At 47.2% G+C, this 12,406-nt stretch overlaps 1 protein-coding gene across 2 annotated transcripts in view; it reads right to left on the bottom strand.

Moving 5' to 3' along the window:
* The window catches only part of mthfd1l (methylenetetrahydrofolate dehydrogenase (NADP+ dependent) 1 like), a 95,049-nt gene that overhangs the window by 5,108 nt on the left and 77,535 nt on the right, over positions 1-12,406 (bottom strand). For both annotated transcript variants that reach the window (XM_035420182.1, XM_035420181.1), the window contains exons 25-26: positions 11,042-11,149; positions 10,503-10,655 (exon numbers count right to left, since the gene is read on the bottom strand). In XM_035420182.1, the coding sequence (XP_035276073.1) occupies positions 10,503-10,655; positions 11,042-11,149 (261 nt within the window). The remainder of the gene's footprint in view (positions 1-10,502; positions 10,656-11,041; positions 11,150-12,406) is intronic.

Raw genomic sequence — 12,406 nt, 5'->3', positions numbered from 1 at the left:
AGAGAGAGAATATCCTCACATACAGCAAAATTAAAATCAACTGACTGGTCAAATGTTGTTCCGGAGCGAGCTAGACAAATTACCTTAATGAAATTTAGAGATTAAAGCGGGCCATGTGAACAGGAACGAGATCATCACGAGAGCGGTAAACAACCCGGCCCGGGCCAGGCCGTTCCCTCTTTCTTTCTTTCTGTCGAAGCCAATTTTCAATGTTCCTTTTCTGCTCAAAGAATTTGCAGAGAACTCAGACCTGGGAGCCGTACAAACCTCACGTTAATAAACCCGTCGACTGAAAACTCGTGCCAAATTTACGACTGCTCATTTGTCTGAGAGCAAGCAGAATCAGCAACAACAACAAAAAACAAATGTCTGTGACAGAAACAAACTTTTTAAGGCAACAAAACCAATCGAAACATAGGCCCTGTGGTGGAACAGGACATCAGTCAGAATTAGTCAGAATGCATTAGTCACACCAGTTTTTTAAAACAAAACTTGAATCATGGAAAAAGATGAGAAAATCCATCCCTGTAATCACTGAATTCCTTTGTAATTTATTAAATTTGCGATAATGCTTGCAGTATGTTGTGTGCATCTATAATGCTTCCTTTGTGAAATGTGAAGCTGGACCAGTGCCCAGGCACTACAGATGGAAATGAGTCCTCTTCCAAACCGTATGGAAGCTGTGTGCGGTATCTGCTCAAATAAATGTAATAAGTAAACAAAATTATGATATGAGAGATTCTGAGGGTGCAGCATATTGAATTTTGTGCTTAGAGGGGGACTATAAATGGAGGGGCTTCACTGGATGAACATGGTCAGTGAATTGCCAAGAAAATGCGATAAGCTTTGAAATTCAGCTGCCGTTATGAATTGGGTTGAATAAAAAATAATTGCAGTTTTTAAACAAAAAGAACAGGACAAAGGACGGGGGGGGAAATGAGGGGAGGTATAAAAGAGAAGGCAGAGGTATGAAAAGTTTGGGGTGGGGGTTCCTGAGGCCATTTGCTACCCCTGACAGGAGCACAGCACTCCTAACCGCCTGTGTAGCGAACACCTACCTCTCTTACATTTGCATGTTTTCACTAAAAATGAACTACTAGTGTCATCAAAAAAAAAAAAAAAAAAAGCCCCAGTGCAAAAGCACAGTGAAGCTGGCAGTGACAGTTGGAATAATATGGTGAATACAATGAACAACCTGTGAAGTCATGAAGAAGAAACAACTAAAATGTTGAATAATTCTTTCAAAGGAATGAAGGAACATGAAATGGCCCAATGTCCAACAAAACTTCAATAAAGAACAACCAAAACTACAATACATAATTTCTGGTAAAATGTAACCTACAGATTAAAAAAGGTTGGCTCAGTTGGCGATTAATCTTTGAACTGTTAGCAGCAGTAATGCAAAAGAGAGACTGCTCCAAGGTTTCTGTAACGGAAATAGAGACAGACCATGCAGCTCGTTTAAAAGAAGACGTATTTCAGCAGTCGTAAATCTGGGGGAGAAGTAAGACGCTGACACGAGACCCCCGCGGTAATATTCCACTGCGCATTATTTCCGTTGCGTTACGGTTATGATGTACTTGTTCGGGGTCGAGGAGGCACGCAGTGTGGAGTGGGCGGGGTCGCGCGGAAGTATATCCGAGCAAACCGATTTTCTGCTGACAGCGACGCCTGAATCGTCCTAGCCTCGCGAAGCTCGTTGCTCACACCGAAACCTTTCCCCCGTTGTTTTACAGCGGCTTTCGAAGCCTAGCCGCAGCTAACTGTGAATTCTCCGCGTGCCTCGCTCCCGCTGGTTCTCAACGGCATTTACGAGACGCTTTTGAGAGAGGAAGAGAAAGAAAAAAGGAATGTTTCGGATGGAGGAGGAGAGAAATAACCTGCCAATTTCCTGTCTGAGGAAGTCGCTGGCTGTCAATAAAAGGCAAATAAGCACATGTCTTAAACGGAAGAAGACAGGAAAAAGTAGCAACACTCCTGTCATCTGTGGCTTTGGTCTGCAACTAATTAGCCGACTGCTGCAACCAACAGTCTGTTAAACTCGAACCAGTGCTTTAGTTATTGAGCCACTGGAGCCTGTGCACCTTTGAAACAGTAGTTGGCCTTCTTATAAACTGACATTAGCTAAGATCTATTCCTATAATGATGAATTCCTATAATGATGTAAACACATTGGAAAGAAACATTTTTTACGTTTCGGCCAAAGGTTTAAGTCCCAACCATTATCGTTATGCACCAAGAGGTCAAAAGTTTTATTTTGGTTTGTTTTTGTTTCCATTTACCCAGAGGAAATTAATAGGCCTTCTCCCATCTGGTTTTAAGTGAGGATCAGTTTCATTAGCATGCTAGCACAGGCTATCTGGTGTTCTGACACCATGTCACCATGACGACATGCTGTGCCTTGCATTCTACCTGCTCTGAGGCACAGGAGAGCTTTTTCGTGTCAAAACCTTGGTTACGGAGTTATGAATATTACGAAAGTCGATGCACCTGGAGTCTCACGAATGACAGAGAGAGAGAGAGAGAGACGCAGAGAGACAGAGAAAGAGAGAGGCGAGATCAGCGAACGCTGAAGACCTGGCCTCTACTCTCTGGGGGGTATGACATCACCGCAGACACACGGCTGGCCCACTCTAGGGCCTTTTTCCCACCATTTCCCTGCTGGAGCGGGTCAGGTCGTGGCGGGGCATCGAATGTGTCGCACCGTCTCGGGGGCGGGGGGGGGGGGGGGGGGGGTTACGGACTGAGGCACTGATCTCATCGTCAGAGTGTGGAGGCGGCCTACGAACCCCCGAGCCGCGTTTCGGAACACCCCCCCCCCCCCCACCTCCCCCTCCTGGAACGCGCACGCTTTCGCCTCCTTGAATATCGGGAGGCCACCTTTGGTGGGAGAGGATTTCCTGTTTCCCCCCGGGTTCCAGGAACCCAATCAGAAACGCCCCTAATCAAAAATGTCCCCTTTCCTGTGTTCTGGGACCCCATGCTAATGCCCTGCCCACCCGCTACATTCCAATGGTTTGTGTCCAGTGTGCAGTCTGAACAGGCAGGCATAGCAGAAACAAAATTAGTCTTTAAAAAAAAAGAAGTAATTAATAACTATACACACTTCACGCATTGTGTACTGCATCTAAGCACAGCTCTGTCGGCAAAAATTATTATGCTATAGTTTTGTCAGTGACAATAAATCAATACTACACTGATATGCTGTCTACACTGTATTCTCTGTGGAACGAGCTCACATCCCCACCCTTTCTGGGAAGGAAGAGGGGAACACATGTAATTTCTCCATTTTAACCTCCTCAAAACCCAGCAATTCATTTTTGTCCCCTGTAGGGGACATTAGTCTCTGGTAGTAATGTTAAAATTTTTTTTTTTAAAAACACGTATTCTTATAAGGGGCATTCAGTAAAAATAAAATAATGTTTCTCCAAAAATATTTTCTCTGCAACATGGTTTTGTCATTCAAAACACTTGTATTACATCAAAAAAAAAAAAAAAACTTTAATTTTCTGGAGGGCAAAAAGTCGAGGACCCTTTGCCCCGAGGGTGACGGACTGCGCACCTCGCCCTCCGAAAAACACGCCGAGGAATCCTGAGGACCTGTTAGCCTTCGGAAAAAGGAGTGGAAGCGTTCTCCTCCCCTCACGGGGTTTCAATAAAAGCCACCAATCGGAAACGACCCCATAGCCTCGAGGGGCCAGCGGCGGGTTCCACTGCCTAATGAAAAACAACCCGAGCCACGGAGCAGCTGGACTCGCCAGAGGCGGCAGGACTCAGACGCTCTCAGTTAATCGCGCCGACGGGCCTGCCTGGCTTTTTTTTCGCTGAGTTGTGTGTGTGTGTGTGTGTGTGCTTTTTTGCAAAATAACGGGTAATGCAACGGGCAATTAACTCTTTAAGGCGTGAGGTCACAAATACGTGATTAGAATGCTCGTAGCTGAACGTTCTAATGTTGATGTCACAGTCACTGCTGGTGACTGAAAGCAACGGAGTTCTAGAACACCGACTTAGAATTTTGAAAAAACATTCCAAAAAAAAAAAAAAAGCTACTCTTCAGAGGATTAACTGAGACATTTTTTTCCCCCCCCCACACAAACAAAACTTGGCAGGGGCCTCCTCATGTAGAGTGAAGGTCTTTTGAAGGTTCTGTGCCTTGCAATGGCAGCATGGTAGATTTGCACTAAGAAGCAGTGAACACAATTCCTGAATATAGCTCTTGGCAGCCTTTATTTCACTTTCTTATGCTGCCTTTATGTCATTGGCTAATGGAACCGGACCTGGTTCCTCATTGGTTAGCATAGCAGGTCACAGAACTACAGTTCCCAACATGCTCTTGTGCCACTGAATCATGTTATCTCCATGAGTTTAGCTGTCTAAAAGACTAAAGGGTAAAATTGTAAAAAAGGAACCAACTTGCACCTTTGTGTGTCACCGCAGATCCCCCAACAACACACTGCAGGACAAGGGGCGCGTACCCCAGATTTATGGTAACCCAGGTGACTTATGAAACGAAGTAAGTACATTGAGTGATTTAGTGGTCCTCATGACCTAATTTGAGGGTCAATTCCTTACAGGAATGTACCAAGAGCATGTGCTGCAGTAGGACTTTTGCATCATAGATCACGCTAATATGTTTAGTGCAAAGGAAACACAGGCCTGTGCACTTCATATAAATAGCTTTGTGTTGCTATCGGGTGCTGTTCCAGAATTTAAAAAAAGAAACGACGTCTGTGAAAATTGTAACAATAGACTTTCTATTATCTGCCGTGAAGACGGCCGGTCACTCTCACTGGGGTGATGGCGAACGTGTTACTACCGGAAGGCTCTGAGGCTGAACTGGGAGACCCCCGTCTCTGCCAAGGAACTCTCCATTATCCTGAAGACAATGCCCCATTGTCCTCGGAACTCCCGACACAAAGAGGGGACAATGCGGAGTTCTACGGCACCGTAACGGCTGTCTAAAGAGGCTCGGTAGTCCGACAGAGTCCGAATCAGCTCAGCTTATCGTCGCTTCTGCTGAACTGAAGTTAGTTTACCGAGTTCCACAAAACATCTCCACCTCCGCTTTCCTATTATTCGAAGAAAAACAAAAAACAGTTCTGTTTAACTGCATCCGCAAAGCAGGTTCTGTGTGGTCACAGGATTCTGTCTTTACTGAACAGGGTGATCTTTGGTTGTATGTAGGGGCGTCTTCCCACGCACATTCAGAACGACCACGCTTTGAGCAGTTTAAATGTGTTCAGCGCAGGCTGCGGTGCTTGGGCTGTAGCAGGACAGAAAGGTGATTGAAGAGTGTGAGAGAGCAGCCTCTGAATCGCTCGGGCGCGAGCGTTTTCGTACAGTAGCCGCCCGCGACTCCTCGCTTTGAACTTCCGCGATCCGAGCCCTTTACGCGGGGAAAAAAAGAGGAAGCGCGCGAACCCCCGACCCGGCGCCCGGTCCCACTCAGGAACGCCGGGAAATGACGGCATTCCGGAGCGGTTCGCGGGACTGGGGAATAGTGGAAGCATCGCAGCCGGGCGGGTGAGCGGTGGGGATGAGGGGCGGGAAACACAGACTCTCAGATCTGATGCAACTGCCGCCCATTGTTTTCACTGATCCCCCCTCTTTCCCGCCCACACCCCCACCCTCTACCCGCCCCCTCAAACATTTTTGGACGATGTCATCATCCCGTCTTAAAAACCCTGCCCATCTCCGGCCCCCCCCCCCCCCCCCGAGCCTTGGTGTAGAGCCAGCATCCACCTGCAGGTGGGTGGAGGGGGGGGGGGGGGGGGTGGTTTGGCTCGACCCAGAGGTCACACTGACACAAGGCTGGGATAATGACCATGTCAGTGCTAATTAAAAGCCTGGCCTTGTACCCCCTCGAACAACAACCCCGCCCATCCCACAACCACCCCCCCTCTCTGAAAGATTGCCCCTGCTCATTTGCCTTGTAGGACTGACCTTTTTTGCACTGATACACACTGAGGTAAACAGGCTATGAAAACAGAGCCAATACACTTCCAACAATAGCAGTCAGCGACGGGGAAGGTGAAGGCCAGTATCCAGCCTGTTTGCACTGCGCACTTTAAACCCTTTAAAGTGTGACATCACAAATATTCTTATCTGAACATTCTAACGCTGATGTAACAATCACTGCTGGAACTGAAAGCAACAGAGTTCTAGAACACTTGGATTTAGAATTTAAAAAAAACATTCCATAAACCCTACTCTTCAGTGGGTTAAAGCACACCGGCGCAAAGGATTACAGACGCCTGGCAGTCCACATCTGGGACCACCTGAGTCTGCCAAAAATCCCCCGCGGTCCCTTTTTCACACCTGGCCTTCTGTCCCAGTACGGGGCAGCTGATACCTCGACAGCTCCGAAATTAGACCTGACTACTGTAACTGCGCGGCGTAACTAATACCTAGCCAACACGGGTTTCTGAATAAACGTTTGTCAAGGTTATTTTCTTTATACCGCGCTGCGTCAGTGATCCCAGAACAGCTGCTGTGCTTCACAGCGTATGCATATAACTGCCCAGTACCTGTCTAAAATGTTGTTTCACATTACCTTAGTGATGAGGTGTGTGTGAGAATAAATCCTCGCTCCCTCGCATGGAGGGAAAAATACTATAAACACGGATCGCCATCTCCTACCGCAGGGGTAGGCAACCTGGGACCAGTAACAGAAGCTTTGTTTCTGTTCTGTCTTTCTGTTTTTCTTTTCATCTGAGATTGATCGCAGTGTTAGGAGTCTGAATGTTAACCATCTGAAGAGTAGTTTTGGAATGCTTTTCCAACATTCCAAGTCAGTGTTCTAGAACTCCATCGCTTTCAGTCACCAGTAGTGATTGTTACATCAGAATTAGAATGTTCAGTTAAGACCATTCTACTCACATAAGTGTGACCTCACACCTTAAACGGTTAAGAATCTGAAAGCTGAAATTCTGAGTACCTCAAGCACCTGTTTACCTGTGCTCATTAAGCCTGATAATTAATCCTACTATGTGGTTAGGGGTTGGGATGGAACCAAAAAAAACCTCTCTGGCACCACAGGTTACCATGGCAACGCAAATACAAGGCAGGATGCCCATGACATGTGGACATACATTAGACATAACTGTCCATTTACTAATAATTATTTAAACAATCCTCCAAGCAGAACACTCAAGGTCATAAGATCAATGACAAAAAAAAGAAAGAAAAAAAATGTTTCTGGTTTTTGTTTCCTGATTTATGTGACACATAATTGCAGGACATTACATGGCTATGCAGCAGTTAGCCATTAACTCTGAATAGTAACTCCCAAGTAAAAAATGTGACAAAACTACTTTGCTCCCTACATTTCTGCAAACTTCATCCACTTCCTCATAAAGGCTACAGACCTGCTCAGTGTGTAGTGAAAAGTCAAAAGCACATTTTGAACAGCCAATAAAAATGAAATAAATCATATTTGTCAGTCATATGGAATACATATTAGTAGTACTTCTTCTACAAACCTGGTCCAGGGACTATATTTGAGAGGACCTGTCGGTCCCTGCTGGCTGAACCCTAAACCCACCTTTGCGAGCCGCGAGTTCAAAGGGCCCCCCCCACCCCCACCGCTCCCCTGGAGTTATGAACGTGCAAACTCACTTCGGGCTACCTGAGATGAAAGGGTTGGGCGAGGCCGTTAAAAAACGGGCCTCATGGGAGGGGGGGGGGTCGGGGGGGTGGGGTTGGGATAGGGGGGGGGGCCAGACACCACAGTCCCGCCACTAGAGCCTCCGGGACCCCGGGGCCAGTCCCGCGAAATCCAGGAAACCGCTTCCACAGGAAGTGCTTCCTTCCCTCCCTACGCCGCCGCCTCCCCCCCCCCAAGCCCCCAGTCACCTCCACTCCCTCCTCCCCCCCCCCACTGTGAGCAGGGTTCAGCGCCGTGCGAAGAAACCGATCGCCTCGGGGTGATAACAGCGTGCCCCCACCCCCCCCCGTCCCCCTCCCGCCTCCCGCCCCCCCTCCCCCTCCCCCCTCCCCCCTCCCGCCTCCTCCTCCTCCACACAGGAAGTGACAGGACTTCCCTCGCGTCCCCCTTCCTGCTCTCGAGAGCCTCCTTCGTGTGCGTGAGTCACACGGCACGGACTCGCTCGCTCCTCGCATGCTTCTCTGCACGCGTCACGCTTCCTAGCGCTGGTGGGTGTGGCCCTGCATGCGTGACCCGTTAGGATAAAGCTTCTGGAACGTCCTGTGATACGTCCTGGAATTTCAGAGTAGCGAAACCCCCCCTGCTTGCACCCTGATTGCGTCAGCGGTGGCTAAAGGCGGTATCCCCACAGCGAGGTACATAACTGCCTAAATCTGCATCCGTCTAATCTACTCCAGGCTACACTACCCCAGTCTACTTTACTTTAATGTCTATTTACCTCTACTTTACCCAAATCTACTTTTCTCTATTTCAGTCTACCCTATTCTACTCTGCTGAGTTCAAGGGTGGGATTAAGTTCTGGGCTAACTGGTCTCTGAAGGCGTTATTCTCATTCAGACGTTTCAACGATGTCATGTAATACGACCAATCAGAAGCCAGCTCATTAAACTAATCCAGCCTCATTAAACTGAGGTTGCAGGTTCAAATCCCAGTTGGGACACTGCCATTGTACGCTTGAGCAAAGGTACCCAACCTGAAGATATCCAGCTGTGGAAATGCGCCGGATGTAATGAAGGGAAGCTGCTCAATCTGTACGGTTTGGGCGGACGGTCGGAGACAGAGGCCAGAGCCAGTGAGTCGGCTGTCCTATCAGCAGCCTTTCCTGTTGCCCCCCCCCCCCCCCCCCCCGCACTCGGCACCGGGCATTAAACACGAGGATGCCACCGCTGAGGAAGCACCCGGGGGTCGCTGATTACAGAAGCGCTTGGGCGCTTTTACCGCTAACGCTGTCTCTCTCTGGCGTCCTGCTTATTGTAAGCGCGTGCGCCTCTGTGTGCAAATCAAATCAAAGAGCTCGCAGAGCGATACCCGACGCAGTGGGATCCATCGCTTCTCCTGGCTTTTATACATCATTTCTGAGGAGGAAGATACTTTTGCTGTATGCGTCTCATTCAGACTGGGCTTTGCCATTACGGTTTTATTAACCCTTTAGAGAGTAGGTTTCTTTGGAATGTTTTTAAAGAAAAACATTTTTTACACAAAATTCTAAGTCAGTGTTCTAGAACTCCACTGCTTTCAATTACCAGCAGCGATTGTTACATCAGCATTAGAATGTTCAGTTAAGAACATTCTCATCATCTCATATTTGTGAAGTCACAACGTTAATCATTTAAGAAAAGGAGACACACCCACACAAAGAGCCGAGGAGTTCTTGAATATTTGCTTCGGAATTCCCGGGGAGTAAAATTTTTTAAAAAGTGTGTGGATCCCAGGCATTTTGGGGTGGAGGTGGTGACAGGGCAGGGTGGAGCGGGACGGGACGGGGCGGGGTGGGGACGGGACAGGAGACAATGCAGCCGAGGCCACAGACAGCACGGGGCGAGCGGATCCCCTTAATGAAAACCACACCGGCAGCACAAATTGAAGCCAGATTTTACACCCCCCCCACCTCCACCAGACCCCCACCCACAGTGAAACCACATGGACCAAAGCCAGGGGTCAGCTTCATAAAGTCAGGGAAAACATTTTGATAACGCTGTCGCCTTTATCGCGTACGCGCAAAATCCCGCCGCCCCTTTGAAACGTGTTTTTGTTGCAACCTGAACAAACATTAATCAAATATTTACAGGGGCTTGCGGAGTTAATAAATACAGAATGTGTGTCTAATGAAAGACAAGGTGATAAAACATAAATAAACGCGTACACGTATACATATACCATCTATATCTGCCATGTATATCAAACTCGCTGCATAAAAATGTTCTACGCTTTTGCCGTGGAACGTTCCTGACCCTTGGCATGCTATATGGGCTTTTATATAGACAATATGTCTTGCTTAAATCACGCATATATCATTTTGACTATTAGTGCTTGGCTCTTGTCCTGAACTGACCCCATCTTCTCAGGCTTGGCCAGAGTGAACCAGAGCAAGATAACCTCACACTCAACAACTATGAAAATCCAGACCTTGTAATCTGTACATTAAATAGTTCCCCTTTTGTTTCAAACAGCAATTTGAGATATTTTAATGCAGAAATAAGCATTATAAGCGTAATAAATTACTCCTTGAGTGTTTAGCCGTTTTCCCCCTCTGCTATATAACATTTACGCTCATGCATCAACTCCATACGGCAAGAATATAAAAAAAGCAAATAATATCAGAAGCTTTGCAACGTTCTTTTCGACTGCAGTTACGTTGTTGCTTGAGAAATAACGCCATTTTTAGAGTACAGAGTACTCTGTTCTGATTGAGCAACAGAATCACATCAAGGTGATCCATTCTTGGTCCATTTTAGGCTGAATTGCCTTTTTTTCCCCATCCTTTAAAAAAAACCCTCAGAGAACAATAAGAAACGCGGAGGGGGACAAGGGAGGAGGGAGGGGTGGGGTCACTCACCGTCCCGACCAGGGGGTAGATGAACCCCGCCCCGATGCTGGCGCGCACGTCCCGGATGGGCAGGACGAAGCCGGTGGGCACGCCCTTTTTGTCCGGCATGTGAGAGAGGGACAGGTGCGTCTTCGCCATGCAGATGGGCAGAGTGCCGAACCCCTGGAACAGGTACAGGTAGAGGTACAGGTAGAGGTTACAAGAAACAGGTTACAGATAGAGGTACAGGTTACAGGAACAGGTACAGGTTACAGGTACAGTTAGAGGTACAGGTTACATGTAGAAGTACAGGAACAGGTTACAGGTTGAGGTACAGGTACAGGTTACAAGAAACAGGTTACAGATAGAGGTACAGGTTACAGGAACAGGTTACAGGAACAGGTACAGGTAGAGGTACAGGATACAAGTACAGGTAGCGGTTACAGGTATAGGTACAGGAACAGGTAGAGGTACAGGAACAGGTTACAGGTGGAGGTACAGGTACAGGTAGAGGTACAGGTTACAGGTACAGATAGAGGTACGGGTTTTAGGTAGAGGTAGTGTCGTACTTGCTCATTGAAGTAGGCGATCTTGGCTTCAGCCTCAGGGGACAGCTCGATGTCTTCAGCTCCGTAGACCTTCTGCGCGATGGTGCGTATCTTCTCCACAATGGGCATCTGGGGGAGAAATAAGTACCGTGTCATTCTCGGATAATAAGAGCGTCTTTCACCATAGCGTGTCATTTACGCTTCCGGTTTCAACTGGATCAGCGAACCAACTCTTAAATTCTGTAGGAAATACTTCTTTTAAAAAATATATATTTTACAAGAAACTGATATGAGCTGTGTTGATTGCAACAAATGTGATTATCTGTCAGAGTTGCGTTTGTTTGTGTGTTGTGTGCGGTGGTAACTTTGAAAAACAGACCACAACTAAAAAAAGTGACCATAGTGTCAGGAAACCTCATTTCATCTAAAGTGTAAAACACGTGAAATATGAGATTTTTAATCAGCATGAAGTGCTCCAACGCGCACGAGAATGACCGATGAACCCGGGGCCTTTTCGATGAATGAGTCGCGCGTCTTCGGTAAAAGAGAACTGGCTGGAGACGCTTCCTAGCGTGCCTCATCCTATGACGCGTGAGAACGATGACACAACTGGAGGATAAAACTTTTTAAACATTTTTTACGCTTTTAGGTGGTTCTGCGCTGTATGTCTGTGTGGGGTGGGCGGATTATATCTGAGGACAAAATCAAGCAAACGAGTAAATTTTAATCCAATAAAGTTACCGGGGAAAATACTGGCAGGATGGTGCAGGTCCACAGGCTCCCTAAAGCCTCACTAATGGGATCAGATAATGAAAGTCACAACTCACAAGCTGGGTAACTGAAACCAGCTGACGTTGTTTTTTTCCCCTCTTCCCTTCTTTCCTGGACCAAGGTTTCCAGAATCGTAACCACAGAATAGCAGGAGCAAATCGATTGTTAAAACTTGACGGGCAAGTTTCGGTGACGGTGTGGCGAGGAACCTCGAGCGGAACCGTGTGCCGTTTCCTTGACCGCTGTTGCGTTGGTGAGCGCTTTTTTTTTTTTTCAAACATGCAAAATGCGAACGTCAAAGAATTTCAGTTGCATTCGTGACACAGATGATGACGTTGTTCCTCAATGACGCAGAACAGACAAAATGAAAGCTTTCTCTGACATGGGCCTTCTTCAGGCAAGCACTGGGGGTTAAAGACAGTTTTAGACAACTGTATTACGCAATAGACTTACACTTTTAAATGAAGTGGCCTTTTTACTGACTGAGGTTCTGTATTAGTGGACCTCTACTGTCCACAGACAAGCTAACAGAACGTTAAAAGTGTCATTCTGGGACCGTCTGTCTGTCAGGGTAGCAGAGAACCCTGGGTAATTTTGCGGAGAGGAACGGTGAGA

This window comes from Anguilla anguilla, chromosome 6 (genome assembly GCF_013347855.1).
Source record: "Anguilla anguilla isolate fAngAng1 chromosome 6, fAngAng1.pri, whole genome shotgun sequence".
In the NCBI taxonomy this organism is placed as follows: domain Eukaryota; kingdom Metazoa; phylum Chordata; class Actinopteri; order Anguilliformes; family Anguillidae; genus Anguilla; species Anguilla anguilla.
Note: the sequence above shows the minus strand (reverse complement) of the source record. Positions and strands in the feature narration are given on the sequence as shown.